The following is a 27,809-nucleotide window of genomic DNA, read 5'->3' as shown; positions in this document are numbered from 1 at the left end:
TTGTATTACCTGAAAATGAGGCAAAAGGGGAGTATTATGTGATGGAAATCTATTCCCCTTTATTTTTCTGGTCCGGAGGTTCATAAAGAGAAACCTTGTAACCTTTGGTGGGGGAACGTGTCATTAATGGACTGATTTAAATCAAAACCAAGCAGTCCTTAAAACAATTAAAACTGCGATTCCTTTGTGGACACACATTTTATTTTACAGATAATATTCCCCACTTCCATCTAAGACCAATTTCTTCTACAAAGTCTTTCCAAACCCCTCTGTGGTGTTCCCTCAGTCCTGTGATCCAGAGCTTGAATGTGGAATCCCTCCCGGGCTGTGGTCTGAGGCCCGTCCCATCATCTCCTGACCCCACTCTCTGTGACTGGACTCCTGGAGGCCCCGTCCTGTGGTCTCTATGGGCAGTGCACAGGAAGCAATAGCAGCCAGCAAACAGCAGCAACAGTACACTGACAGAGTCAGATACACTGATGATTCCAGCATCACCTTCAGGAAGGAAGCAGAGATGGATAGAATATGTCAAAGAATCTCACATTCACATTGGGGTTAGTAAGATTTTTTTCTGTTTTGAAGGAAGTTTCTTATGCTCACCAAGCCTGCATTTACTTGATACAGTGTAAAAACAGTAATACTGTGAAATATTATTACAATTAAAAATTCCTGTGATGGCAAAGCTGGTGTCACATGATCCTTCAGAAATCATTATAATATGCTGATTTGCTGCTCAAGAATCATTTCTTATTATTATCGCAGTATTAAGTGGAAACTATACTTTTCTCTTTTTTTTCAGAATTCCTTGATGAATAGAAAGTTTTAAAAAGATAACCGTATCTAATAGTTCTGTATAGACAAAAATGTGAACTAAAACTTGTGCTTTAAGTTGGCTATAGTTTTCTTCATACACTTAGAATAATATTAAGTAAACATTTACACACATATGCACACTTAGGGAATGAGACTCATTGTTTTTTCTTCTCTCTTTTTTTAAGTCAAATTTCTGGTGAGAATCTCTTTGAACTGTTGTTGTTCGTAGAGTTGCCCACATGAGCAGCACAGATCAACATATCAGAGCTGATTTCCAATAAATTAAGACAAAGTAAAGAAAGTAAGTATATTGGATCTCCAACATTAGGGTTGGAGTATTCTGTATTTTTAAGTCTTTTATCATTTTCTAGATAGTGTTTCCACACCTGTGCCACAAATGGTGTGATGAGAGCTCCAACTCGGGCCATCCCACTACTGGTGCCCAAACCCAGTGCCCTCGTCGCTGTGGGATACACCTGTAAAAGACACCAAGAGGGAGATAACCATTATCTTCTCATTTAAAATTTAACTATTACTTAACCACTGAGTGAATGGACTTGCATGATCTACATGGATTCATTATTTCCCTAAAGTTTCTTCAGCATGATTTTATGCTATAAACACTTTCAAACCCAGTTAAATATCCCAGACAAAGATTAATGTAGTTAAGAAAAATGCCTCTCTCCTTTAGGTAATATACAGTCAAGTAACTATGTAACTACGCAATAAAATGACCTCAATGACAGTAATGTCAAAGTCAACATACAGACACTGTGTGTAATATTCAACCATCCAATCATTTATCTGGAGATGAACTCCAGTAGTTTATGAAAAAACGTAGGATGACAAAGTGGTCTGTTTTATTTCAGGTGAGTTGTTGCAATTGCTGCCAAGTGGTGGGAGTGAGACAGGAATTGGACGTTTCCCAAGGTCAAAATCATTCTCTAGTGCAGCTGTTGCCTTGAGAGAAACATTTAACACCACATTGACAGTCTACAGGCTTTACTCTCCTTACAATTTATCTGCCAAGAGTGTCACATTTTGCTGTGTTTCTATTTCACATTCTTTTGACATGGCAAAGAAGGATAGAGCTTTGACTTTGAGCCTCAGTTCTTCCAAGAAATAGAAATGATATATTAACTGAGTTCTCACCTCAGGAGTATACACATATGCAGCCTGGAAACCTCCAGCGATGAAGGCCCTCGCAATGAATATAAATACTGTCAAAGAAGTCCTGCAATAAAGGGAATAGTTAGGCTATATGGCATAATGTATCAAAGATGTCACATTAGAAAGAAATACAAGTTTGATTTTTTCCATGACATGTAGATGTAGATGTATGTTCACATTTGAGATTAACACAGGCTCGAGTGCTCTAGAAAAATGTCTATAATGGATATGCTTTCTGACCTTCCCACACAGCCGTAGAGCGGCACAATGCAGAGGGAGAAGACAAAGAAACACAGTGCCATAGTCTTCCTCCTTCCTAAGCGATCGATTGCCCACAGGGTCACCAGCAGGCCTGTGATGCATCGATCAATACGTTCATCACATTTTCTTTTTTGCCTGCCATACGTTACTTAAAAATGAGATGTTAATGGTGTTAAAATTCAAAGATGTACCTGGAAACTCAGAAAGTGTGGTCCATAGAAGGTCTTTGTAATCATCTGAATTCAGATATTTGCACTCCAAACTACATCCTGGGTCCCTTTTTCTGCCCTTCCCCCCTAGGGAGTGATACACAACCAATATATGCATACAGAATACATTGGTTGTATTGAGTTAGTTTTCTACCACACTAATAGTTTGAAATGTATTACACATACTGATTTATACTGATATAGTATATACAGTATATTAAATATGGTTTTCTATTCCATACTTGGCCTTTACATTCTCACTATGCTGCTCCAGTCTGTTTTAAAACGCACAATATCTGTCACTCACCACCACAGGCGCCTCCCTCCTGGAAAAGCTCGGTGGTCAGCAAAACCACACCATAATATGAGAATGCGTTCGAGAACCTGCAACAGGAAGCGCATAATAATGTAATAAAATAAACAGAATATGAATGCAAGCAGCAAGAACTAAACATTGTGAAATATTTGAGTGAAATAAAAGAGTGAGATCAGACAAATCTCAAGGAACAAAAAGTCCTTTTAAGGATTAGTGGACATCTACATTTGTGATTTAATGACTGTTTACACAGTAATTTATAGGAATCAGTATTGTAGGACTCTTTTACCATATGAACCAGAGCAGAACAGTAGTCCAGCGCAACGGTGGAGAGAAAAGATCCCGAAGTTTTCCCCTGTCCTCCTAAACACAGAAAACAACAATTATACTCAAAATAAGGAGAGATGACATATAAATAACAATATTTATCACTATAAATTGTGTAAACATTTTTTGTATATATTTTTAAAATGTCATTTATTTCTGTGATGGCAATGCTGAATTTTTAGCATCGTTACTCCAGTCTTCAGTGTCACATGATACTTGATTTGCTGCTCAAGAAACATTTCTTATAATTATCAATGTTGAAAACAGTTCATATTTTTGTGGAAACGATGCATTTTTTTTTCAGGATTCTTTGAAGTATAGATAGTTGTAAAAGTGTAATAGTATATATAACAGTATATAGAATAATTGTATGTATAAACATGTTTATGAATCATAATTTATGCATGAAAACATTTAAACACATATCCAGTTGTCTATTCCTTCTCTTTTTTTTAATCATATTTTTGGTAGGAAACTCTTTCAATTATTGTTGTTTGTAGAGATAGTTTTTGCGAGCTGGACTCAAAATCATATTGCCCACCTGAGCACATGGGCAATCATATCCTGCCACAGATTCAACAGCATTGTATTATAGGAAGTGTTTAACTGTTTTCCATTAAAGAAAGCCATATTGATATACATAAAGTAATATACAAATATATAAGTATATTTAACTAGTACCTTACCTGTCTGGCCACTATGAGTTTTCCCAGTGGCATTGGGACATTATTCTCTGTAGCAATGCGTTTGAGTGTGTTCAAAGCCTTCTCCTGATTTCCTGTCAGGACGTCGTAACGAGCACTTTCTGGCAGCCACTGATGATGTGCATTTGACATTTAGTTTACTCTATTGTTCAGACAATATATTGCTCACACCACAAAAAAAAAAAAAACTTTTCATATCTAGCTCTAAGAGAGAACTAACTGATATTTGAGAACTTCATACTTACAAAGCAAAAAAAAGCAAAAATGAAGAGTGGAATAGTGGAGAGGGCCAGCAGCCAGCGCCAGCCCCAAGTTGGCATCACCAAAATAGCCAGCAGCACTTCAAATACTGTACCCAAAGCCCAGAATATCTACAGCAGATCAGAGGGAAAGAGATTTTTAGACTAAATCCACAAGTTATCCTAGTTATGATGACTTCATGTTTTGGTTAAACTTATAACTGAAACAGTTTAATAGAATAGAATAGAATAGAATAGAATAGAATAGAATAGAATAGAATAGAATAGAACAGAATAGAACAGAATAGAACAGAATATTACCTCTATCAACAGAATGCAAGTGGCTCGGGACCGCATAGGGAGAAACTCAGCATACAATGTTACTCTTAGAGGAGAGAGCAAAGGTTTCTGTGAGTCTCTAAATATTTAATGATGTTGTTAGATGAAAGTGGCACATTCAGATTAATCACAGTAAAAAAATAAATAAAAAAATACTAGAGAACCTACAGATTACAGTTTTTCTTGATTGCTTAAACACTATAACCAGGCTTTTGAACTTAAATATCAAAACCATAACGCTATTTATCAAAAAGCACACCCATTTCCCTAAACTATAAACACTATTCCCCTGTTTTGATACATGAGTCATGTGAGTCATCCCATTTTCAATGGGAAAGTGCCCAAGCAACAATCGCTCGGCAAGATTGTCCAGCAACATTACTCAAAAAGTTGCCCAGTGTATCATCACCTTAAGAGTCAAAATTGATCACACACCAATCAGAACCTTCAATAGATGGATAAAAGGGCCAGAGTCAGTTCATTCAGTTTTGGAACAATGGATCCAGAAAGATATGAAGGAAGAGGTCGTGGACACTGGAGTGGAGGAGGAGGAAGAAGGTGAAGGGCAAGGGCAAAGAGACAAGTCTCGGATGAAATTCGTGCCACTCTAGTTGCCCATGTCTTTGTCCATGGTATGACTATGAGGGAGGCTGGGCTACGAGGAAGGCCAAATTTGAGTCGCTTCACCGTTGCCTCGATCATAAGAACCTTCCGGGAGAAAAACAGGTAGATGTACTTCAGACTGCTCTATACTGTAACTTTTGAGAGCTGTACTATGTGCTGTTACAACACATACATGTACTGTAGCTGTTGCACTATACTACTGTAATAAAAAGAAATGCATCAAATTGCCTCACATACAGATAGAGTTTTCTGAATGCTTCCATTTTGTAAAAAGGATGTGTTACAGTTACAGTAATCAGTACTTAAATTTTTCTAGGACACCGAGACGATGAAATGGAAGAAGCCTGCCAAATATTTCAGTTGATGCGTGCCAGCGGGGAACAGGCATGCAAGAGGATTTTACCCCCATTGCCTGGCTAGGGCCAATATAGCCTGTGATGTGGACGAGATACTCTGGCTGACCCAGACCAAAGACGGGATGCTGAGGCGGAATAATTTTTGTTTTTTTTGTGTGTGTTGTACTGTGTAGTACATGAATGAATAAAAATGTTCCAATGTATCCATTGGTTGTGTCTTTTGTGTTCATCATGTGAAAAGGTTTGTGAGGGGGGAACCAGTGTGTAAGACTATGTTGTAGTGTGTGTGTTTGTGAGGGTTTGTGTGTGATGTCTGAGGGCATAGTTTGTTTTTTCAGCAAGAGTGAATGGTTTTGAGTGTAGAGCTTCATTTTGACCTGAAAATCGGATGTTTGGGGAACTGGGTGAGACGTTATGGATTTGTGTTTACTGTTTTGAGAATACGAGGCATAGTTTCAAGAAATGTGTTTCAAGAAAACAATTGAGAAAAACTTAACTTAAGTTACAGAAGCTTAAATGTTAGGTTAACATCTTGCAAATCTCCCTATTATAATTCACTAAATATTTTTACACTACCATTTAAAAGTCTGTAGAATTGATAGGATGTAGATAGAAATTGATACTTTTATTTAGCAAGGATGCATTAAATTAATCAAAAGTGAAAGTAAAGACTGTGGTTCTTTCTATTCATCAAAAAAATCCTTAAAGAAAATGCATCATGGTTTCCACAGAAATATTAAGCAATTAAAACAGTTTTTAACATTAATAATAATAAGAAATGCTTCTTGAGCATCAAATCTGCATATTAGAATGATTTCTGAAGGATCATGTGACACTGAAGACTGGAGTAATGATGCTGAAAATCAGCTTTGCCATCACAGGAATACATTTTAAATACATATAAATAGAAAACAGTTATTTTAAATTGTAATAATATTTCACAATATTACTGTTTTTGTAAGATACTGGAGACAATAAAGACAGCGAGTGTGACTGCACGATAACTGCTTTACTGAAGAACACGGAACCTCAACCTGTTGCTGGTGTCCACACAAAGGAACTGGCCCAGTCAACGTAACAGCGCGCTCTAGCGGCAAAACAATACATTACATCTCCCCTTCTTCAGCTTATTTGTGGGGAAACCATAGACAGCAGACTAAATAACTGAAGGTCTCTTGAGCAAATTTAAAGGTGCTCTAAGCGATGTCACGTGTTTTTTAGGCCAAAACATTTTTTGTCACATCCAGCAAACATCTCCTCACTATCCGCTAGCTGCCTGTCCCCTGAACACACTGTAAAAAAACGCGGTCTCTGTAGACAGCCCAGGCTCCACAAATGGCAAGAAAAACAAATTGGCCCAGTCTTGGCCACGAAACATAACAAACAGTGTTCCAGCCAATAACCAACAAGAATGATTTGGGGGTGGGGGTTGGGGGGTTAGTGCGCGTGCACATGAAGGGGGGTGTGTGGGGAGTGGAGGAGAGAGAAGCATGAAGAGGGAAGTTAGCTAGAGGAGAGATGTCCTAACAACGACTAACATTAAAATGGTATTTTCTTGAGAATTTTGATATGGCCGACACAAGACCAAAAAGACGACGTTCCGATGAACAAATAACAAAGAATAGGGAAAAGGAGAAGAAACATAAAGTCCCGAATTTACATCGGAAAAGCGTTCAAAAGGTTGCTAGAACTCCACCGACAGAAGGGCTTCTAATCCGACATTCAGGTGGCTCTGTTTTTGCTGGACAGGTGGGTAAATCCAGTTTGTTTTTTCTAAATGGTTCATGACTGTTTCAGGAAGCACGGAAGAGAGGGGGAGGGGACGGGATGAGGAGGAGGGAGGGTCGGGCTAGCCTCCATTTTGTTTGACAATACTTCGAATGTCAACAAGAAGTGATGTCACCCAACATCGCTTAGAGCACCTTTAAAGGCAAAAATAAACAATCCTCAAGGTACCTTCCGACTTATTAATGACATTATACAAAGGCACCATACTTGACATATTTCTTTAACTATTCAGGAGCAACTTGAGATCATTACCAACTATTGAAAGCTATAAACAAACAGTTAGTCCAACTGGATTGTTTCACTACTGGACTCATCTGACTCCTGACAAGTAGCAACTACAAATTCAGTCTTTCAGGGGGTTTTACCACTCTGCCATGCTTAGTGGTGTAGGGCAGACAGGGCTGTGGTTGACCCACATTTAGGGGTTCCTTGGCAGGTGATGCTGAAGTCCCAACTAGGGGAGGAATCAGTTCCTCTTGTTCTGGAAGGACATCAGGCAACTCCTCCCAAGGCTCATCTTGTATGAGGTGACGGGACTGATTCACTCTTGCAGTGCTTTTGCGAAGGTGCTGACAGTTCCGGCGGAACTCCATGCCACCAGAGTTGACCTGGGTGTGCTGCTATGTTGCTGGATGACAAAAGCTGGAGACCACTTGGAGTGGCTGGGGTAGGGCTGCATTCTGACTTCTTCACCTGGCACCAGCGCAGGGCAAGTGTGCATCGTCCTGCCTTTGTCATAGTAGTACTTCTGGGAAGCTTTGGACCAATTGAGCAGGTGTCTCTGACTTTCAAAGAGTTGTAGGCCTTTGGGACAAGCAGTTGTTGAGCTGCAGGGAGTTTGTTTCTGGATCTTCAGCCCATGAGCAGCTGCGCTGGGGACAACTCTACTGTCTCTAGCGGGGTTGTTCTGTAGTCCAGCAATGCCAAATGTCTGTCTGGAGCTTTGTTCCAAGGTCTTTTCACTGTTTGTACTACACGCTCGGCCTCTCCATTTGAGTGAGGTGTGTGAGGTGATGATGTGAGATGTGATATGCCATAGCTGACGCATACTGGGGCCCATTGTCTGTTCGTAGGACAGTAGGAATCCCATGACGGCTGAACTGTGATTTCAGTATTTCAATGGCAGTACAGCTTCGCTGATCTTTAAGCTCGTCCACTTCAATGTATTTTGAAAAGTAATCCACGAGAAGAATGAAAAGATATCAGAATGAAAAGATATCCACGAAAGATATCAGAGGCCACTAGCTCAAATGGCAGTTCTGGGGTTTCAGTTGGCTTTAGAGGCAATCTTGGTAGTTTGTTTTGGAACTTGGCACATTTGCTGCAATTCTTCACTACCTCCTCTATCTCTGCACTCATGCCCGGCCAGTAGAGCACTTCACGTGCTCTCTGCTTGCTTTTCACAATCCCTAAATGAGACTGGTGTATGAGTTTTAACATGTGCTGTTTCATAGTGGATGGTATTACTATATGTAGCCCTTTGTACACTACTCCATCACATATGGTCAGTTGACTTTTTGAGTCCCAATATGGCTGAACAGTAGTTGGGGCATCTCTCCTGTGCTCCGGCCAATCTTGCTGGATGATGTGTTGTAAGGAGCTCAGTTCTTTTTTTGTGCATTCCTGCAACTCAGCGTACTTCTCTTCACTTAGCCACATAGTTCAGCATGGATACACATTCCAACACGCAAACTCCACATTGCTTTTCAGGAGCTGACGCAGCAGTGCATCTTCCTCGCTGAGATTCGGTATGAATTTTGACAAATATGTCACAAACCCCAAAAAACGGCGAAGCCCTTCCTTGTCAACAGGTTCCGGCATGCCCCTGACTGCTTGGACCTTGGCTGGGTCAGGCTTCAGGCCGTCTGCAGTCAAATGGCCAATATATGGGACTTGGCTCTGCTGAATGTGACACTTATTGAAATTAAGCTTTAAGTTGTAGCTTGTTGGTCTCTCGATGACTTTGTGTAGGATTTCATTGTGCATCTTCACAGTGGGGGCCGCAATCAAGATGCCATCCATAATGGCCACTGCTCCCATAATGCCCTCTAGCATGCCATCCATGATCCGCTGACAGATCTCGGGGGCACATTTTATTCCAAACGGTAGCCTCAACCACCTAAACCTACCAATGGGTGTGTTGAAGGTTGTAAGGAATGATGATTCTTCATCTAACTAAATCTGGAGGAATCCCGACTTGGCATCGAGGACTAAGAATATTCGTGCTCCAGGCATAGATGACATGACTTCTTCAACGGTGCGCATGGGGTAATGTTCTCTCCTGATTACTTTATTTAAATCACTGGGATCTATGCAAATTCTTAACTTGTCTCCCCGAGAGACCGCCACCATTGAACTGACCCACACAGTGGGCTGCTCGACCTAAAGCCATTTTCCTCCATTTCATGCAGTTTCTGGACAATCAGTCCCTTGAGTGCAGCTGGCTGTCTGCGCACGGGGTGGACAACACCTTTAGCATTGGGCTCTATTTTTATTGTGTACCACTCTGGTAGAGTCCCTGTGGTGCGTATTAGCTCAGGAAAGTCACAAAGGCCTTGAGGAACAATGTCTTGTTCGAGAATGCCCTCCACAGGCGAGTCAGCCTCAGCTTCAGCAGCATTTTGTATGGAGTTCAGCCTTGCTATCAAACCTAAAGCTTCAGCCGTGGCTCCGCTGAGCACACTTTCCAGTGCAATTTCCACAATTTCAAACTCTGCATCGGTGGCACACTCTTTGTAGTGCACTGATAAATCTACGGCAGCGACTGGTTTGAACTTATGATTAGAGTAGGAGCGCAACAGCTTGTTAGAACGCTTCAATTCACCAGTGTGCATGAGTTGCTGGTAGCTGTCAAGAGTCAAAGTGTTACACTTGGCACCAGTATCTATCTTGAACTGGACTCTCTGCGAAAGTATCATCAAATGCACAGACCATTTGTCCACAGTTAATGCAGCTGCTGGAAGCACAACGTCTGTTAGGCTAATGTTCAGTATTTCATCATCAATCTCCTCCAGCGCCTCTACATTCAGTGTGTGGACAGCACGTTTACGGCACACTGCCATCCAGTGGTTGGGTCTGTGGCAGTAAGAGCACGTTGAGCCCTTGGCTGGGCACTTGCCCTCATTCCATTTGTGATCGGAATGTTTACCGCAGCTAGCACAGAAAGCTGGGGGCTTTGACTGAGTGAACTTGCGATCTGGATAGCGAGTTTTCCTGCTTTGGCCAGAAGGCTTAGGTTGAACACTTGCTGCTACAGTGGACACCTGAGAGCATGTAACATCATTTCGGACTATTTTCAATTGTTTCTGAGACATCTCATATTGCTGAGGGATTTCAATCGCCTTGGCTAGCGTTAATTCCTCTCCTAGTCTTTTTCACGCATGTCTGCGATAATTGCGTCAATCAACATGTCTTCAGGGTCGGCATATGCGCAATCCATTAACAGTATCCGTAAATCTTTAACGAAATGGTCGAAGCTCTCACTTACGTCTTGTTTCCTTTGCTTAAAACGATGGTGAGCTATCCTCTTTTTCTTCCTTGGTCTGATATATTTCTCAAACTTTTCTAGCACTTTTTAGGGATCCTCTTTCTCACCTTCAGCCCAGGTGAACGTTTTGTACATTTCTCTGCCTTGTCCGCCTATCCACGTACCCAGCCAGCCGGCTTGCTGCTTTGCAGTTAGTTCAGATAGTGGTCCATCAAAAACGAACGTAACGTGGCTCAGAAAACGGTCAAATTCCTGATATAAATCCGCATTCTCCCAGTCAATCTTCGGGTGCTCAAACTGCGAGGTAGCCATGCTACACTTCTGATACCATGTAAGATACTGGAGACAATAAAGACAGCGAGTGTGACTGCACGATAACTGCTTTACTGAAGAACACGGAACCTCAACCTGTTGCTGGTGTCCACACAAAGGAACTGGCCCAGCCAAAGTAACAGCGCGCTCTAGCGGCAACACAATACATTACAGTTTTTTTGTTTTTCAAAATAAATGCAGCCTTGGTGAGCATAAATGGCTTTCAAAAACTTTAAAAAGTATTACTGACTTTTGAACAGTTGTGTATGTATTTAGATTTGTGTCACACTTACGACTGCGGTGCCCCTCCAATTCCGAAGCCCACCAGAGCTCTGAGGAACAGGATCCATCCGTATATAGGTGCAAATGCACTGAGGAGGCCATAGAACAGGGTCCACAATACACTCATCTTCAAACCCTACCACAAACACACACAGGGTTATATAATTAACATTTGTCCAGCTATATCGTTGGACATGAACATACTGCTCTTTCATTTATGAACATACTCACTGTTTTTCTCCCATATTTATCAGATATGTTCCCCCATAATGAAGAACTGATCATCATTCCAATAAATACAACCTGTTTCAGAGAAGGGGAGAAACAAAGTTATTCATAACAATGTGGTTAATCAGGAAAACACATTCAGGAGCAGCTGATGCAAAGCCTAACAGAATAAGAAAACCAGTCCTACTGCCAAACTATCTAAAAAGCAAGAGAGGATTCATTATTGACTAAAGGAGTAGTGTACAGTACCGAAGTTAGCAGTGCCACCTGCCAGCTGGGCAGTGCCCACTCACAGTGCAGTTGAGGGGCCAATATACTGAGAATCATCATCTCCATGGCGTCGGCCATCTGCACATAAATAAAATCATCGGAAATATGGAAATAAATATAGCAACTCCTAATTCTGACTACAGAATTGGTAGGTAAGCTGAAAATGTACAGCTTATAAAAATGACACTGTCTTTCTAGAATCCAAGGTCAACTGATTATAATAGAGTGCAACAGTCAGGTTCCGGAAGTAAAAACTCATTAATTTTCTCCATATGGAAATAGATTTTTAACAATAACTTACAAACCTTTAAAGGCAGACCTACTGTTAACTACAAAGTTGTTAACCCAAGGTATTTGCTTCTGCTGTAGCCGTCAGCCAGCATTATTTCAACTTATTTTTAAAACAATCGCGTTTAACAGCAGAATTTGTGGTGAAAACTACCTTACCCGTGATGCTGTACAGAAAATTACACCATTCAGAGAGTCGCCAAATTCAAACCGCACCAAAATAGCTCTTTAGCTCCGCCTACTCCCATGAAGCACAGCGAATGACCTAATCGAGTCGATCTCCTTATGCTCACAAAATACTTGAATATTTGCATACATGTGCATATATTGCAATACACTTAAAATATATTGTTTTTATATATATAATTAACATTTTTTAATAAGTAGTTTTATATTTCTCCATTGTTTTTAATCCAATTAGTGTTTGCAATGCCTCATGGGATTGTAGTTCTTTCTGTCACTAAAGCAGTTAAGTACACAGTCTTTTGCCTTTGTATTTTTGTCTGATTTTCAATAGTTTGCTTCAATTCAAAGTTTGTTGTTGATTAGCTTGGTTCATGGTAGTCTCGCGTAGCCAGACCTTCAACGGACGGCAGAAGGTCTGGACTCTGTCGCAGCTTTTCTTGGCCAAGGACCGCCCAAGAGGATGTTTGACAATATAATGTCGATGTCCATACAATAACAGACCAGCTGAATCTAATAAATTATTCATTCATGGACGTTGTGCAAGTTTACTGCAACAATGGACCTGCGAACTTCACATACTTTTGAAAATCCAGCGTTTAGTTGATCCTGGTAAGCGCTCATTGTCACAGTTGTAAACACAACGGCTTTCACGAGGGGTTTTGGTGTCACGGCATTTGTTTCCAGGTGGACCGATAAAGAACGCGACACACATGACTTCTGGATATCCTGTAGAATTCAACCAATCAGATTGCGACTTCGAAACTCCTGAAGTGTTTCCAGAAAAGTGTGCCATATGCATCAGACGTTCAGCCAACGGTTCGTAGACGTGACGTCTGAGGCTGAGACTAGGTTCATGGCTATAACGCTTTAACAAAAACTTTAAAAAAATCTTAAATGGAAAAAATACTTCCGAAACCAGTGCCTCTGAAGAATTGGACGAGCCCTGTTGCACTATATTATACAGTGTTGTGAGGGTACAACAGTTATTCCCTCTCTACATTTCGTTTAAGTATTGCTACCCATGAAAGTCCAGTCAGGATGGACAGTTTCCACTGGAATGTCCCAAAGCCAATGGCTTCCACTGCATCCTCAACCATGAAGGTATCTGTTGAAAGAGTAACATATGGAGAGTAGTTTAGCCTTAAAGATGTTCAGTGAGCTGTCTGATAATGCAAATCCACTATCCTTTGTAGGAGGCATTAACATGCTCACAACAGTGTTATTTCAGTATTATTTATAAACTATTATAGTATTTATTAATATTGTGAATCAGCTTTTATTTTTGTATATAACAATTTTAATTTAGTTTTAGCATATCCTATGTGCATTTGTCATTTATTAGTTTAGTTTTCTATTTAGATTTAGTTTATTTTTATATCAGTTTTAATCATTTTAGTACTTCAATTTAAACTTATTTTTATTTCAGATCAAGGAAAACGTCTTGGAGCGCTGCTTGCTGGAAGGACCTTTGTCAAGTAGTCTCAGAAGGTGCTCTTTGGTTGGGTTTCAAACTTGTATTTATAGAAAAAGAGAACCAAGGCACTTCTTCTGGTTCAAAAAAAGTTTAAAAGCCTTTATTCAAATCATGGCTCACTCTAGAAACATTAAAAATAACTAAAACACTGCACACTGATGCATTTCGGCCATTCAGCCTTCCTCAGAGTGTTTTATTTTTTGTTTATTTCAGTTAGTTGCCAAGGCAATGTTTCTCATTTACATTTAAACTTTTTCATCTAATATTAATATTTCATTTCAGCTTTATTTCATTGACAAAAACTATTTTTAATAGTTTTAATTTACAAGAACAAACCCAGATCAAAATCTCCAATGAATATAAAAAAATAAAAACATATTTAGAAAGAAAATATGTGCTTTTTCTTACAAAAATGTAAAAAAAAAAACATAGCTAGTCATCAAAAATCTGTATTAATTGGCTAAACATACCATCAGTGGGGTTGGCAAATTCCCGAGGCACCGGAGCACCATCGGCCAAGGAAACAGACTCCATATCCGTCCGTCCTCCCTCCACCTGCAAAGCCTCTTCCCTGCTGCCATACTCATCCTCTGAGCGAACGCTTTCACCTGTGCGCCGAAATTTCACCACTCTGTCAGAGAAACGAACAGGCAAGCAGAAAATCAGGTACAGTATCAATCAGGTAATTCTGTAGTATTTGCATTCGGCTGCAACCCATTGACTAAAACAACCGGTAAGGGGAGGATTGATATATGAAATATATATATAATGAAATATCCTTTATATTTTTGCAGTGGCTGTTTTCAAAAAATATGAAGAAAGATCACATAATGATGCCTGGCATCTTAATCACAGGTCTAGCAATGCCTATGCATGATATAGCAGCAGCCCACACACCATGCAGCATAAATACGCTATTTATTGTAAAGTGGCTGGGCAAAATAAATCATTTGACAGAACAAGCATCTTTATATGGAATACAGATGCAATGTGTAGGACAGAATGATGCACATAACAAGAGACTGTTGCCAAGGAACTTCCTGCTTGTGCAATCCCTCTTCTGGTGTTCTAGAAAAAAAAGCTTGAGAAAAAGCCAGCATGATGTGTGAAGAGACAGTGGAGTGATGTTTGAAACTGTGACTCACAACCGTCAGCCTTTATAGGGCACCTGGATGACAGGCATTTTCTCACTGAATGAAAACTACTGTTTAAAAACAAGAGTGACAGACGCTCTAGCGATAGTCAGGGGATTTTACTACAAATATCTCCGTGGTTAGACAGATTGGACCAGGGAGCAGTAAGTAAGAGGAGCACACAGATATCCCATGGTCTGATAACTGTAATTGCAGGGCTCACAGCGACACTATGAGCAATAAAGCCTTCATGAGCAGACAGGCAGTGTAATTAAACAGACGACCTCTCCACGCTCAGCAGAGACAAAAAGTACATCGAGACTCGAGAGCATTCAAAAAACACAAAACTAGGATGAAGATATAAATCATCAATGACAGAACAGACCTGAGCTCCATTAATGACTGCAAGCATAAAGAAAATGCTAAGAATGAAGGATGGTTGTTACGATTATTTCCATAAAGCATGGAAAAAGCCAAGCTGAAACAAGCTCTATATCAGCAATTAAGAGCGCTGCCATCATGATTCCTGCACACCATCAGATGGCGACCGGGCCTACTGCCAAGCACCAGAAGCACAGGAATAACATCAGCTTTAGCAGGCAGAATATTCAAAACTCTTATGAATCAGTGGAGAGATATTTACTGCAACACAGATGAATGAAAGAATGAATGACATTGGCATTTATATAGTGCTTTACTATGTGCTACTGTACTGAGCACCCAAAGCAATTCACAATCATATCAGGGGGTCTCCCCTCAACCACCACCAGTGTGCAGCGTCCACATGGATGAAGCGACGGCAGCCACAGAGCAACGGCTCACCACACGCCAGCTAAAGGTGGAGAGGAGAGAGAGTGGTAGAGCCAGTTCAAAGGATGGGGATTATAGGAGGCTGTGATTGATAAAGAGGGAATTTAATTTGGCCAGGACACCGGGGTTCCACTCCTACTCTTTACGAGAAGTGCCATGGGATTTTTAATTACCACAGAGAGTCAAGATCCAGGTTTAACGTCTCATCCGAAAGATGATCATAAAAAGGTTAAAGCCCAATGACACACAAGGGCAAATTTCTATTTATTTGTGACTTGTACTGTCTTGTTAAGATGCCACTGATGCATTGGGTGATCATCAAGACCAAGATATGTTGTTGTTCAGGACTGACCTCATTCCATTTCAATACAGTCATAAGCTGCATTTCCATTACCCTTCAAATTGCGCAAATTGAAATTGCGAATTGAAAATACGCTTAAAGTAATTTTCGCAAAAATTCGCAAAAAAGTTTTTCCGCTCGCATGAGGTGGTTTTTCAGGCAATTCGAAAAAGAAATATTTCGCAAAACTGCAATGGAAACAGTTTTTGCGTATTTACAGGTCACCTGACGTAGATAAAATACTGGATTCTAAACCTCAAAGAAATGCCACAATCAAGACCTCGAAGCAGAAATGAGGGAGAAACACCAGAAACACCTCATAGGTGCCGCTCTCAAGTATAAGGGTCTTTCCTTATAATTAATGATTGGATAACACACATACGTCTCCTTTGATTAATAATAATGGCCAGTGCAGTGGCTGGGATATAGTACATAAACCTACTAACGTCCATTGCTGTGTTTTTTGGAATGACTTTACTTATCGCGAGAGGAAAAAATGAAGTTTTAGTCGCATAACATCGGTTAATGGAAACGGTGTCATTTCGCAATAGTTTTTTTGTCAACATTTAGAAAAAAATCACAAAAGTTTTGCGCAAATCTGTAATGGAAACGCACCTATAGACTTTATGCTGTGCTGTAAATATATTTGTAAATTCAAAAGAAAAATGTTACAATAAAAAGCTGATTACATAAAAGATGAAAATTACATTAGATTTAAAACATCTAGGTGTTGTTAGGACATTTTAGATAGATTTTTCTTTTTTTTTAATCACTACTTCACTGAAAAAAATGGGGACTCCATTCGAATTCTATGGTGATAAAAAAAATGTCACACTTGTGTTGTTCGCAGTCAGAAATTACCACCATAGGAAGTTAATTGGAAATACAAAAATAAAAATTAAAAAAGAGAGCAATTTTGGTGGGGGGTACAATCTACAAATCAGCCCAATTGCACACAGTAGTGAGGGGGTGAAAATATCAAAAAATATCTAAAATATCAAGAGTGCAAAATAGGCACACTCCACCCAAACCCCACCCTCAAACATAATTTGAACTGGTTTGACTGCAACACAAAGCAAGTTTTTGCAAATGCGGAAAATAAAATCAATAATTCAGCCACAATGCAGTAAAAAAAAAGAAAAGGGGGGTTACACTCTAAAACATCAAGAGTACAAAACATACACTCAAACACGCATTCACTTACACACTCTCACAGACACACACAACACACTATTATACATGCATAAATGAACTGGTGTTGCTGTAACAATATGGCAAAATTGAGCCAGAAGACTCAAATAAGAGGCTGAAATCAAATCAGACACAGATTGATTAAGCTCTGATAAAGAATTCCTTTTCAGTTTGTTACATTTTTATTGAATTTTGATGTTTTAACAAAATGTCTTTCTCTGCTTTCAGGTTTGACTGTGGTAAAATTATTGGAAAAAAATGACACTTCAAATCAACATATCAAACAAAAAAATATCTAAACCTTGACAAAAAGCAGTCTTTGAGAATGTCTAAATATATATCCAAATCCACAGCCTAATAAAAGTAAGTTTTTATGTCTAAAAACAACTATAGAATATATAAGCCTCTTTATATAGAGCTAAATAGGAATCTAGTGGTTATGCCATGGCATTAAAGATGTTTTCCTTATTTTACTCCCATCAGATGACACTAATCTGCCTTCAAAAATTGGATTTTAAATGCCTTGTCTCTATTTTAACATGAAATACAGCTTTAATTTAAGGGTTTTCTGTTAGAACTGTGTCGTGTAAGCGGCCCCTAAGTTAATAACTAATGATCTTTGCGTTAAAACTAACTTTAGCTGGACAATAACTTTATTCTTGAGCTGCTGTAAAGCCAAAACAATCTCTGTTACTTTAATTTCCTATTATCACTGTGAAGCTGCTTTGAAACAATCTATATTGTTAAAAGCACTATATAAATGAAGGTGACTTGACTTTAATTGAAAAATAAATAAATAAATAGAAAAAATTTGTATTATTTTCAAATGGAAAATGGTCATAATTATTGCATAAATATTGATTTGTAACATACAATTCTCTCAAAATACACAATAAAAAAATATTATTGAACAAAAATATATTACATTGATTTTACTGAAAATAAAAAAAGTTAAATTTTAGGTGTTCGGTCACTTTTGACTGAAACAACACAAGTGTGACTCCCAAATAAACAATACCAGAGGGTTTACAGACAATAAATGTAATTTTAGTGTAAATACTGTAATACAAAATACAAAAAATAAATTAAAAAAGAGATGGGTTTTGGAAGCAAAAAGAATGTATTGCCATATATGTAATTTATAATAAAAAAATAAAATATGATGAAAATAACATCACATTTAACAGGAAAATACAGAATAGTTAAAATATTAATAATGTATTTTATAATAGCTTTTTATATATTTTTATTGTAAAATTAAGAAGGTTTTTCTTCAGTGTATACTTAACCTTGGGTTAACATGTTTTTTAACCCTGCCACATTTGTAAAGGGCTAAGCACTGAATTTAACCCTGGGTTAAGAAGCCCTGTCCCAGAAATAATTTAAAATGCGAACAATCTGAAAAGTCACAGACAGGATTTTCATTTTCTAAAAAGCCAATCAAATTAATCTGAATAGCTCTCAAAGTGATATTGGCTTAAATTGAGATCTGTGAGCAGAATGAGTGTCTATATCAATAAAACACATGTATACACAAATAACCATCGTGTTATTCAATGGAAGGAGTCATGACATGTAAAAATGCAAATGAACCAAAAGACGAGGAAAATGGTCTTTGCAACACAAGGTTACTGCTTTAACATGTACAAATAAGCTGTTTAATCTACTTGAGCTGTTTACCGAACATGCACCTCTGCCAATTCATAAATCCCAAATGTGCGTATCCATATTCTTCATCAAACAGCATTATGTAAGCATTGCTTTTTTTTTATTTTTAAAGTTGCATAAATATCAATGTCACGTTGTTTACGGCACATTCTAGTCGCTGTAGGTCACTAAAAGCTTAAATGAACGGAAGAGTGTTTGCATGATGGCTCAGGTCGCGTGCGGATGAAAGAAAAAGGATGAAAAGAACACTCACGGGAGCTGCCTTAACTGAAACAAATCATCGTCCATTATCGGTCTGTTCGTCGGGCTGACGGAGTCTTTGTCTCGTCGCCGTTACATTGCTGTCGAGTCGAGTCGAGTCTGATTTCAGCACCACAGGCGTGAGGACCGTGAAGAGCTCAGAGAGGGGCGGTGTTGTGCGGAGCTGCCATGATTCCTGCGCCTGTCGTGTCGCTCCTGCTGGATCTCTGCAAAGGCTGGAACGCCCGTGTCATACCAAAGCACCAGCAGGGAACTGTGAATATGTTCTGGAGACGATGAATCAAGACAATACACTTTTCCATCCATGTATATCATTGGTCATATAGCCTATCATTCCCCCATTCATGTTATTTTTTATTTGTATTTTTCATTTTATTATTATTTAGCCTATATAGATTATTACACTGGCCTACATGTTTCCAAAATGTGAAGTAAATTCTATCCCTATTTTAAATATTCAATGAGACAAAAATGTCTGTATAGGCTAATGGTTAATAAATTGCATTGAAGCATTTAAAACTATATAAACAATTTTAGGCTTGCTAGTGCACAAGGTCATGGCAGTGTTTGAAAAATAAATTAAAGCTGATAATTCCTCACATATCCAGTTTTCCATAATTAGCTGTACAACATTAAGGTAACATATTTGATTACCGAAGACCTACCGACAAATCGAACAAAATATCAGATAAAGTGACAAAAGGTACTCACTTGTCCTTGAAAGGATGATGTAATTTTAACAAGGGATATGATGAATATCGCGACTTGCTGCGATGCAAAACAAAGATTAGATTTAACAGATAATAAATGTAATTTTGCTGTAAATACTGTAATAAAAAAAGAAAAAAAAGAAAAAAGAGATGGGTTTTGGAAGCAAAAATAATAATAATTAAAAAATAAAATATTATGATGAAAATAATATTACTATTATTATGTTCATGATTTATCAAATTTTTTTCTTTTGTCAAATCAACTAAGATAATTTATGTGGTTCAGATCAAAATATTTTGAGTTTCTGTTGATTAAACAAACCTTCATTGTATCAACTAAATGTTTTAATTAACCTAAAATTGTAAGGCAACCAGGTTACTTATTTTTTAAGTTAAACCAACAATATTTTTACAGTGAGGACAATACATATAGTTTTACAGTATAGTCAAAATATTAAGATTGTATATTTATAATAGCTTTTTTATATTTTTATTGTAAAATTAAGTCTTCAGTGTTTTCATTGTCTTTTACTTATCCATAATTAGATGTAGCCTACAAAATCAAGTTAACAGATTTGAATATTGAAGAACTATCGACAAATCTAACAAAATCTCAGATAAAGTGATAAAAATGTACTCTTTTCTTCTAATAAAGCCTTTATATCTGTTTTTAAATCTAATGAGTCTCTTCTGTCAGTTTATTACCTGATTTCACTCATTAAGACCATCATTTGGGAATTCTATCCAGCTAATTTGTTAACGAAAGAAGTGCATTTTGGCAAACAGTAAAGGTGGATATTGAACACTTGATGTTTTTTTCTATGGATTTTTGTACTTTACAAACAAACTCTCATTATAAATACAGCTTTCCCAGCCTTCCATCATTTCCGCTTACGGCAGGCTCAGTCCTACTCCGCGGAAGGTCCGTCGAACAACAATGCGCAATGTTTAGTTCCGCACATGCGGGCGCAGTGAAATATGCCTTGGTTCAAACAGGGAACTACAGACAAGCTTGTTCGAGAGTTTTTACGCACTGGATCTGCTGCAAGGTTTGAGTTTGTATGGAAACGTGTGACATGATGGCTAAATAGTGAATCTGTGTAGCTCAACTAGACGCAGGAAAGTTGGTCCCAGCTGTTGCACTGGAGGCCAGCAGACATTCGCTTTTATTACTGTGTTTGTATTTCATTGATAATCACATATGAATAAATATGCGAATCTGTCTTTTTGTTGTTGTTGTTGCTTTTAGCTGGTCTAGACCCAGTAAACATAAGTGCTGTAATAAATTCGGAGGGTTATCTTCCTAGCTTGATAGCCAGCAGTAGCTTATTCAAACTACTCCATCTGTCTTAACAGTAGATGTGAAATGAACACTTATAGGTATTTAATGATTCAGAAAGCTTTAATTCAGTATGCAGCATGAATCTGAGCACGAAGTATGGCTTTAAATGTTTTACTTTCCCCAAAAAAAAGTGTGATGCACGTACTAATGGTTTATGGGATTTCGCTAGAGAGCTAGACTTAATGCAAACACAGCTGTCAAGGTCAGAGTTAGTCTGCTGTTTGCCACAGGTGTCCCTCTGACATGTTTGTTTGTGATCAGTCTACATCTAAGGATATGTAAATGTGCTCTTTAACTTTGTCACTTCATTTCAATCCAGTTGTCTGTGCTGGATGCAGCTTATTTTTTTCTTTATGTTTTAGGAACAAGATGATGAAAAACTGGGGTATGATTGGTGGGATAGCTGCTGCCATGGCTGCTGGAGTTTATGTACTATGGGGGCCAATTTCAGACAGGAAGAAGAAGAGAAAAGGTTTGTTTTCTTTGTAGTTAAAAGTCTTCAAGGAAGTTAAAGTCACTATGAATTGAAAATTGAATTTTTTTTATGTAATATTGCTGTGTTTATTACAAATGATTTATCCATGCAAATCATATTTGTACATTCATGTGCTTTAATAAATAATTAAAAAAACATTAACTTCAAACAACATCTCTTCACTGATGACGTGTACACAACCTTCCACTCACATGAGATTACAGCAATCAGCAAAAGACTGTAATTACAGAAGATTACAGTTTCACAGCAATAGCTAACCACAACAATCCAATCTAATCCCATTGGATAACATCAAGTCTCGCCCTTGCATCTTGAACAAGAAAAAAAATGTAGGGTGGGACTTGATGTTATTCAATGGGATTTGATTGGATTGTTGCGGTTTGCTATTGCTGTGATCTCATGTGATTGACAGGTTGTCCCGCCCTCGCACCAGTGAACATGTCATTAGAGAAGAGATGTCTCTGCAAGAGGGAATGGGAAATTATTGTGATTAAAAAAAAAAATTCAATAAAAAATAATTTATACCAAATACAGCAATATTTCATAAAAAAAAAAGAAAAAAAAGGAATTGATTTTATGGTCACTTTAACCTTTATTATATAATAGACAGTTCTGGTGCTGGATGTGTAGGGCAATACAGTGCCTCAAAAAAAGGCAAACTAGTGCATGTAAGGGACTATATCTTGTAGCATAAGAATGCCACTTCATGAATTTGCTTTTCACAAATGAAAATGTTTAGAAGTATAAAATATAAAATAGTAACCATTTTATGAAAGCAATGAGGCTCAAGGCTCTGTTATAGTATGAATATATTAATAGCTATAAGGCTTGCAGGCACTGCAGTGTGTTGTGACTGTATTCATTGCTTAAATGAATCATGTCTCTCACAGGTATGGTTCCTGGTCTGCTTAATCTGGGGAACACATGCTTTATGAACTCACTTCTCCAGGGCCTGGCAGCGTGTCCTTCCTTCATCAGATGGCTTGAAGACTTTACAAGTGAAAGCAGTGTCCATCCAGAGAGAACAGAGAGAGAGACTCAGCTGTCCAGATCTCTGATGCAGTTACTTAAAGGTTCTTTCCCATTCACTTCAGCGCACACAAATGCACAAAATGTTAATGCACACTAAAAGGGCGCTCTCTCCATTTTCCTTCCTTTATAAAGCCCTATCAAGTCATGATCCTGGAGAAGATAATGTTTTAGATGCGGGAAGCCTTTTAGAAGCTCTCAGACTGTACAGATGGCACATCAGCTCCTTTGAGGAACAGGTAGGATGTTCTCAAAGAAAATGCAGTTGCATATTTTACAGGAATGGTTCACCTAAAAATGGAGGAATTCACTAAAGACCCCCTGTGGTGAAAATCAAGTCTTTAATGTGTCTATGTGGAAATTCATCAGTCAACGCCATTGCTGAGTATTTTCTCCTTAAAAATGCAGTGTACATGGTTTGAAATCGCCCCTGTTTCCTACCGTCACAAACATGTAACTTTGGCTGCATCCAAAATTGCATACTCTTTTGAGTAATTACTTCACGACTGCTAAAAAAGTATGTTCTATATAATATGAGTGTGTGTAGGATAAATGTAATCAGTTATGTGCTACATTTGACATGCTGTCGTTATCATGTGACCTACGGTGTCAGTTGCGTCGCTTCACTGCCATTCACAAATTCTCTCCCTTGGCCTCATGGGATTGTAAAATCTCTATCGTATGCACACTTCAGAATCTCGCCGGAAGTAGTAGGTCATCCGGGTACTTATTGGCTACTCTTTTATGACTACTGTGAATTCGGACATACTTCTTTTGTCACTTACTGTTTTCGCCTACTATATACTAGGGAAGTATGCGATACCAACGTCAACGTGTGGGGCGGGACTTTTCTCCACTGTCTTTCTATGAATTTTAAAGTGTTCAGATGCTGATTTTTAGATCTGGCGAACAGGAACATGGTTTGTGTAACATTAGCAACACATTATAAGCTCATAAAATAATCAAACCAAAGGCTAATAATTTTAAGACATTGTGTAGTGTTTACAACAGTAAAGTTGACCGAGTGGATCAGGTAGTCCGAGCTTGTGCGATTGAGTGAAGGCGGGGACTAATTTGCATATTCATGGATCCGCGTATACTAAATGAAGCAAGGGTGTAGAGTTACATTTCAAGCTATTTTAAGGCTTGAAGACATTTTTTTTCAGAGGACCAAAAGTTTAAATATGTCATTTTGATTATCAAAGATAAGTTTTGAGGGAAATTTTTTTAGACTGAAGTGGAACTGTAACTTAATAATGACAATATAAATGAGCATTTCTTGCCTTATCTCCACAGGATGCTCATGAGCTGTTTCATGTTCTCACATCATCATTAGAAGAGGAACGGGAACGCCAACCCAGAGTTGCTCACCTGTTCGACATGCAAACACTGGAGGTAAACAAGAGCAGTCACCATTAATGCAATATTAGGACTTAAAATAAATAGATATTCCATAGACATTTCTTACCACCCTACCGTTAATGCTTTCAGAAATCTGTGGAGTCCAAAGAAAAGAACATCAGCTGCAGAAGTGGAGGTAGATGAAGACTTTCTTCTTTAAACATTTAGATAATTTCTTTTTTATTGCCTGAAATTAATATTTTTTTTAGCATTTAGTAATTTATATTTTTCATCTCCAGGCCCATTACATCCGATTCCAAGTTTATGGAGGAGTCGGCACCCTTTTCATGGGCGGTTAACAAGTTATATGGCTTGCAAGCGCTGTGAGCAGCAGGTGATCTTTTTTTTCATATTCAATTTTTAATACATTTTTTAGATATAAAAAATATTTATGTCTATGGCATCTTATTGAAACAATGGAATTGTTAACCCTCTCCATTTTTGTTTTCAGAGTCCTGTGCACTATGATTCTTTCGACAGCTTGTCTCTTTCAATCCCTTCAGTACAGTGGGTAATGCAAACTTATTCAGTAATTCACAATTACATGTGCAGAATAGCTTCCTCAAATATTTTGTCATCGCTATATTCAAATATGACAGTTGAATTTGTATTACTCAGCAAGCATCTTACAGACAAAAAGTATATCTGGTGTATCATTCTTTCAGGGCCGACCTGTTACTTTGGACCAGTGTCTAAAGCATTTCATCTCCTCTGAAACCATCAAAGAAGTGGAGTGTGAAAACTGTACCAAGGTATCATATATGTTAAATTTAGCAGGACAAGTTGCTATAGTACCATTGTACCTCATCATTAATTTGCTGAACTGATTCTCTCTTGTTTTTTTTGTAGCAACAGGCTGGAGAGCTTGTAAATGGAGAAGTCCTTGAGAGTCAGAGGACGACATTTGTCAAACAGCTGAAACTTGGGAAGGTATACAGTACATGTTTGAAATTCTTACATTTAGACCAACAGCCTTTCCTGAACTCTAACAGTTGGCTTGTAAAAGATTAAAGGCCCGTTCACGCCAAGAATGATAACTATAACGATAATGTCCACACCGACTCACAATATCATTCTGTTTATTCTAAGTGCACACTAGAGTTTTGTCGTCTGCCGCTTTAAATGCTCGATGAATGGATTCTGATTGGCTGTCAATGTTTTTATCGTTCATCTGCTGGAAAAATATTGCTGTGAAAGTGATTCCAACTATATCGTTCCTCTGTGCTGTTATTGCTGTGGTGTGGATTCTGCTATTCTTTTAAGTTCAGAACCGTTTTAAATATTATACATTTATCATTATATTTATTTACCGTCCTTGGTGTGAACAGGCCTTAACAGCGCTCTTAAATAATACCCTGTTGGTTTGTGTGTTTCTTTTCACGTTTAGTTGCCTCAGTGCCTCTGCATTCACTTGCAGAGACTGACGTGGTCTAAAGAGGGCACTCCCATAAAGAGGCAAGAGCATGTTCAGTTTACTGAGTATTTGTCTCTGGATCGATACAAACATTGCACTGCTGGTCAAAACCTGCAGAGGACCAGCAGAACAAACAAACCCATATCTGCCAAAGCTGCCGGAGAACAAAAAGACAAAACCATTGCCAATGGTGTTGGTAAGAGATGTGAACTTTTCCGTTGGTTATCAACGTGATGTGATGCTGTCGTTTAGATCTGTAAATATGGGTTTACTCCAGATAAAGGTTTATTTATCTGTGAAACCAATTAAATCTCATTGCAATCCTTTTGCTATTATTATTAATACTACTAATACTATTATTATTATTCTATAGAATGTATGCAAAATACAAAAAAATTTCTTAAGATGAATTTTAAAGTTGTCTTTAGATTTGTCAATATGGATTTACTAATATAGATATTTTAAAGCCAATCAAATATCCTTGCAATCCTTTTACTCTTTATAATAATAACAATAATGATGATGATTATTCTTATTATTTATATTTTTTATTATTAATACTAATACTATTCTATAGAATGTATACAAAATATAATTTTATTTTTGAGTGTCTTAAGATTAATTTCAATGCTGATGTTGTCATTTAGATCAGTGAATATGGATTTACTCTAGATAAAAAGTAATTCATCTATAAAAACCAATCAAATATCCGTGCAATTTCTTTGCTATTTCTATAATAATAGTAGTTGTTACTATTATTATAAATTATATATTTTTCCTATAGAATATATATATATATATATATATATATATATATATATATATATATATATATATAAATATATATATATATATAAATATATTTTTGAGTGTCTTCATTAAGATTAATTTCAATTTCTTTTGCTGATTCAGAACATTGCAACAACAATAAGCCACTGTCCAATGGAACCTTTCCCTCTGTCTTTCTACACTCACCAGGACTGAGCTCACAACTCAACCTCACTTACGACTACAGGTAGATGCATGCATGCTATTATAAAGAGAACTAGAAAATATACTTAGATTTTTTTTTTAAACTGCTTCTAAGCTGAACTTTTTTTTCATACTACCTTAACTTTTTTCCCCAGCCCCTCAGAGTACCTCTTCCGCTTAACAGCTGTGCTGGTTCACCATGGCGACATGCACTCGGGACATTTTATCACTTACCGCCGCTGTCCTGCGGCTCCCCGTGGAACTTCTCCTTTTAGCTCGCAGTGGCTCTGGGTTTCTGATGATTCTGTGAGGAAAGCCAGCCTTCAGGAGGCGCTCTCCTCCAGCGCATACCTGCTGTTTTACGAACGAGTGCGAAGGCACGGTCTGAGGGTAGAAGAGTAACATGTCAGCTGACCCGGGTTACTTATTCTTAGTTTAAATCTAGAATGTTAACCCTTGTTCCTCTCTGTTTCAGGCCGTGCTACTCTGTCCAAGTGCAATCGTGCATCTCTGTGCATGCCGTTTGCATGCATGTTGTTTCTGATCTCTCTTTGTGAGAAAGAAAGAGGGAAGACGAGGGTTCTGTATATCATAGTTTCCACGCTAATCTTGCTCAGTGTCTACGGCGGTTGTTTTTTTTAGTAAACTCCTAATTCATTATCTGAGCATAGGAATGATGCCAGTCATGATTATTAGTTGCCACTGAAATGGGATTCACATTGAGACTTGAACAGGAAAACTGATGATGATAATGTTTTGTTGCAAATTGACCCAGAATTATTGCCTTCCTCATTAAGCTAATGATTTGTTAGACAGAAAATTTTTACATGGTTTCTCATGCAGTTTTTTTTATATGTAATTAGCGATAATGTGTCTTTGTCAATGAATTACCCATTGTTAATAATGTGTTTATGCAATTCACATATAACGGTCTTTTGTAACATGTAAACCCCAAGCAGTTTTTGTTTCACATTTTGGAGTTAAAGAACACAAAACCATGGGATAGATCCTCATCAGGTGTTTAGTGTCTACATGTAGATCAGTTTTTCTATAAATCCTCCTCATTTTTTGTTTTTTTGTACGATTGACATATGCTATCATTTTAACTTTAGTGAATGCTTAGAAGGGAAATTTAGCAGGAATATTCCAGATCCTGAGTATTTAATACCACAGATTTTCAGATGACATAAATATTAGTCTACATCCATTTCCAGTGTTATGTAAGCTCCTTGTTATATGTTGGTTGTAAATTATGCTATTTGCACAAACAATTGTATATTTTTATGGTATTGGTGTGTATGATTGTGTGGGTGAACATTTTTTCACATATAAATTAAATTAATTCCGCAACAGTAATATATTTCCTTTA

At 37.9% G+C, this 27,809-nt stretch overlaps 2 protein-coding genes across 2 annotated transcripts; one reads left to right on the top strand and one right to left on the bottom strand.

Annotated features, from left to right (window-relative positions):
* Window positions 1-45: 45 nt before the first annotated feature.
* svopa (SV2 related protein a) lies at window positions 46-19,284 on the bottom strand. Its single transcript, XM_084114698.1, has 16 exons — window positions 19,069-19,284; window positions 14,144-14,304; window positions 13,219-13,304; window positions 11,705-11,803; window positions 11,459-11,530; window positions 11,239-11,363; window positions 4,361-4,424; window positions 4,046-4,171; window positions 3,783-3,911; window positions 3,059-3,132; window positions 2,761-2,837; window positions 2,436-2,540; window positions 2,224-2,335; window positions 1,966-2,047; window positions 1,200-1,289; window positions 46-495 (listed from the first exon to the last, which is right to left on the bottom strand). The coding sequence occupies exons 1-16, from the start codon at window positions 19,101-19,103 to the stop codon at window positions 283-285; spliced, it is 1,650 nt and encodes a 549-aa protein (XP_083970824.1). The 5' UTR covers window positions 19,104-19,284; the 3' UTR covers window positions 46-282.
* A 1,405-nt stretch (window positions 19,285-20,689) lies between these two features.
* Window positions 20,690-27,796, top strand: usp30 (ubiquitin specific peptidase 30). Its single transcript, XM_084114699.1, has 13 exons — window positions 20,690-20,835; window positions 21,491-21,600; window positions 22,515-22,697; window positions 22,789-22,892; window positions 23,950-24,048; window positions 24,145-24,190; window positions 24,294-24,388; window positions 24,506-24,565; window positions 24,720-24,806; window positions 24,904-24,984; window positions 25,442-25,664; window positions 26,381-26,483; window positions 26,596-27,796. Exons 1-13 carry the CDS (start codon window positions 20,765-20,767, stop codon window positions 26,840-26,842), a joined length of 1,509 nt encoding a protein of 502 aa, XP_083970825.1. The 5' UTR covers window positions 20,690-20,764; the 3' UTR covers window positions 26,843-27,796.
* The last annotated feature ends 13 nt before the right edge of the window (window positions 27,797-27,809 follow it).

This window comes from Abramis brama (assembly GCF_963993115.1).
Source record: "Abramis brama genome assembly, chromosome: 5".
Classification (NCBI taxonomy): Eukaryota; Metazoa; Chordata; class Actinopteri; order Cypriniformes; family Leuciscidae; genus Abramis; species Abramis brama.
Note: the sequence above shows the minus strand (reverse complement) of the source record. Positions and strands in the feature narration are given on the sequence as shown.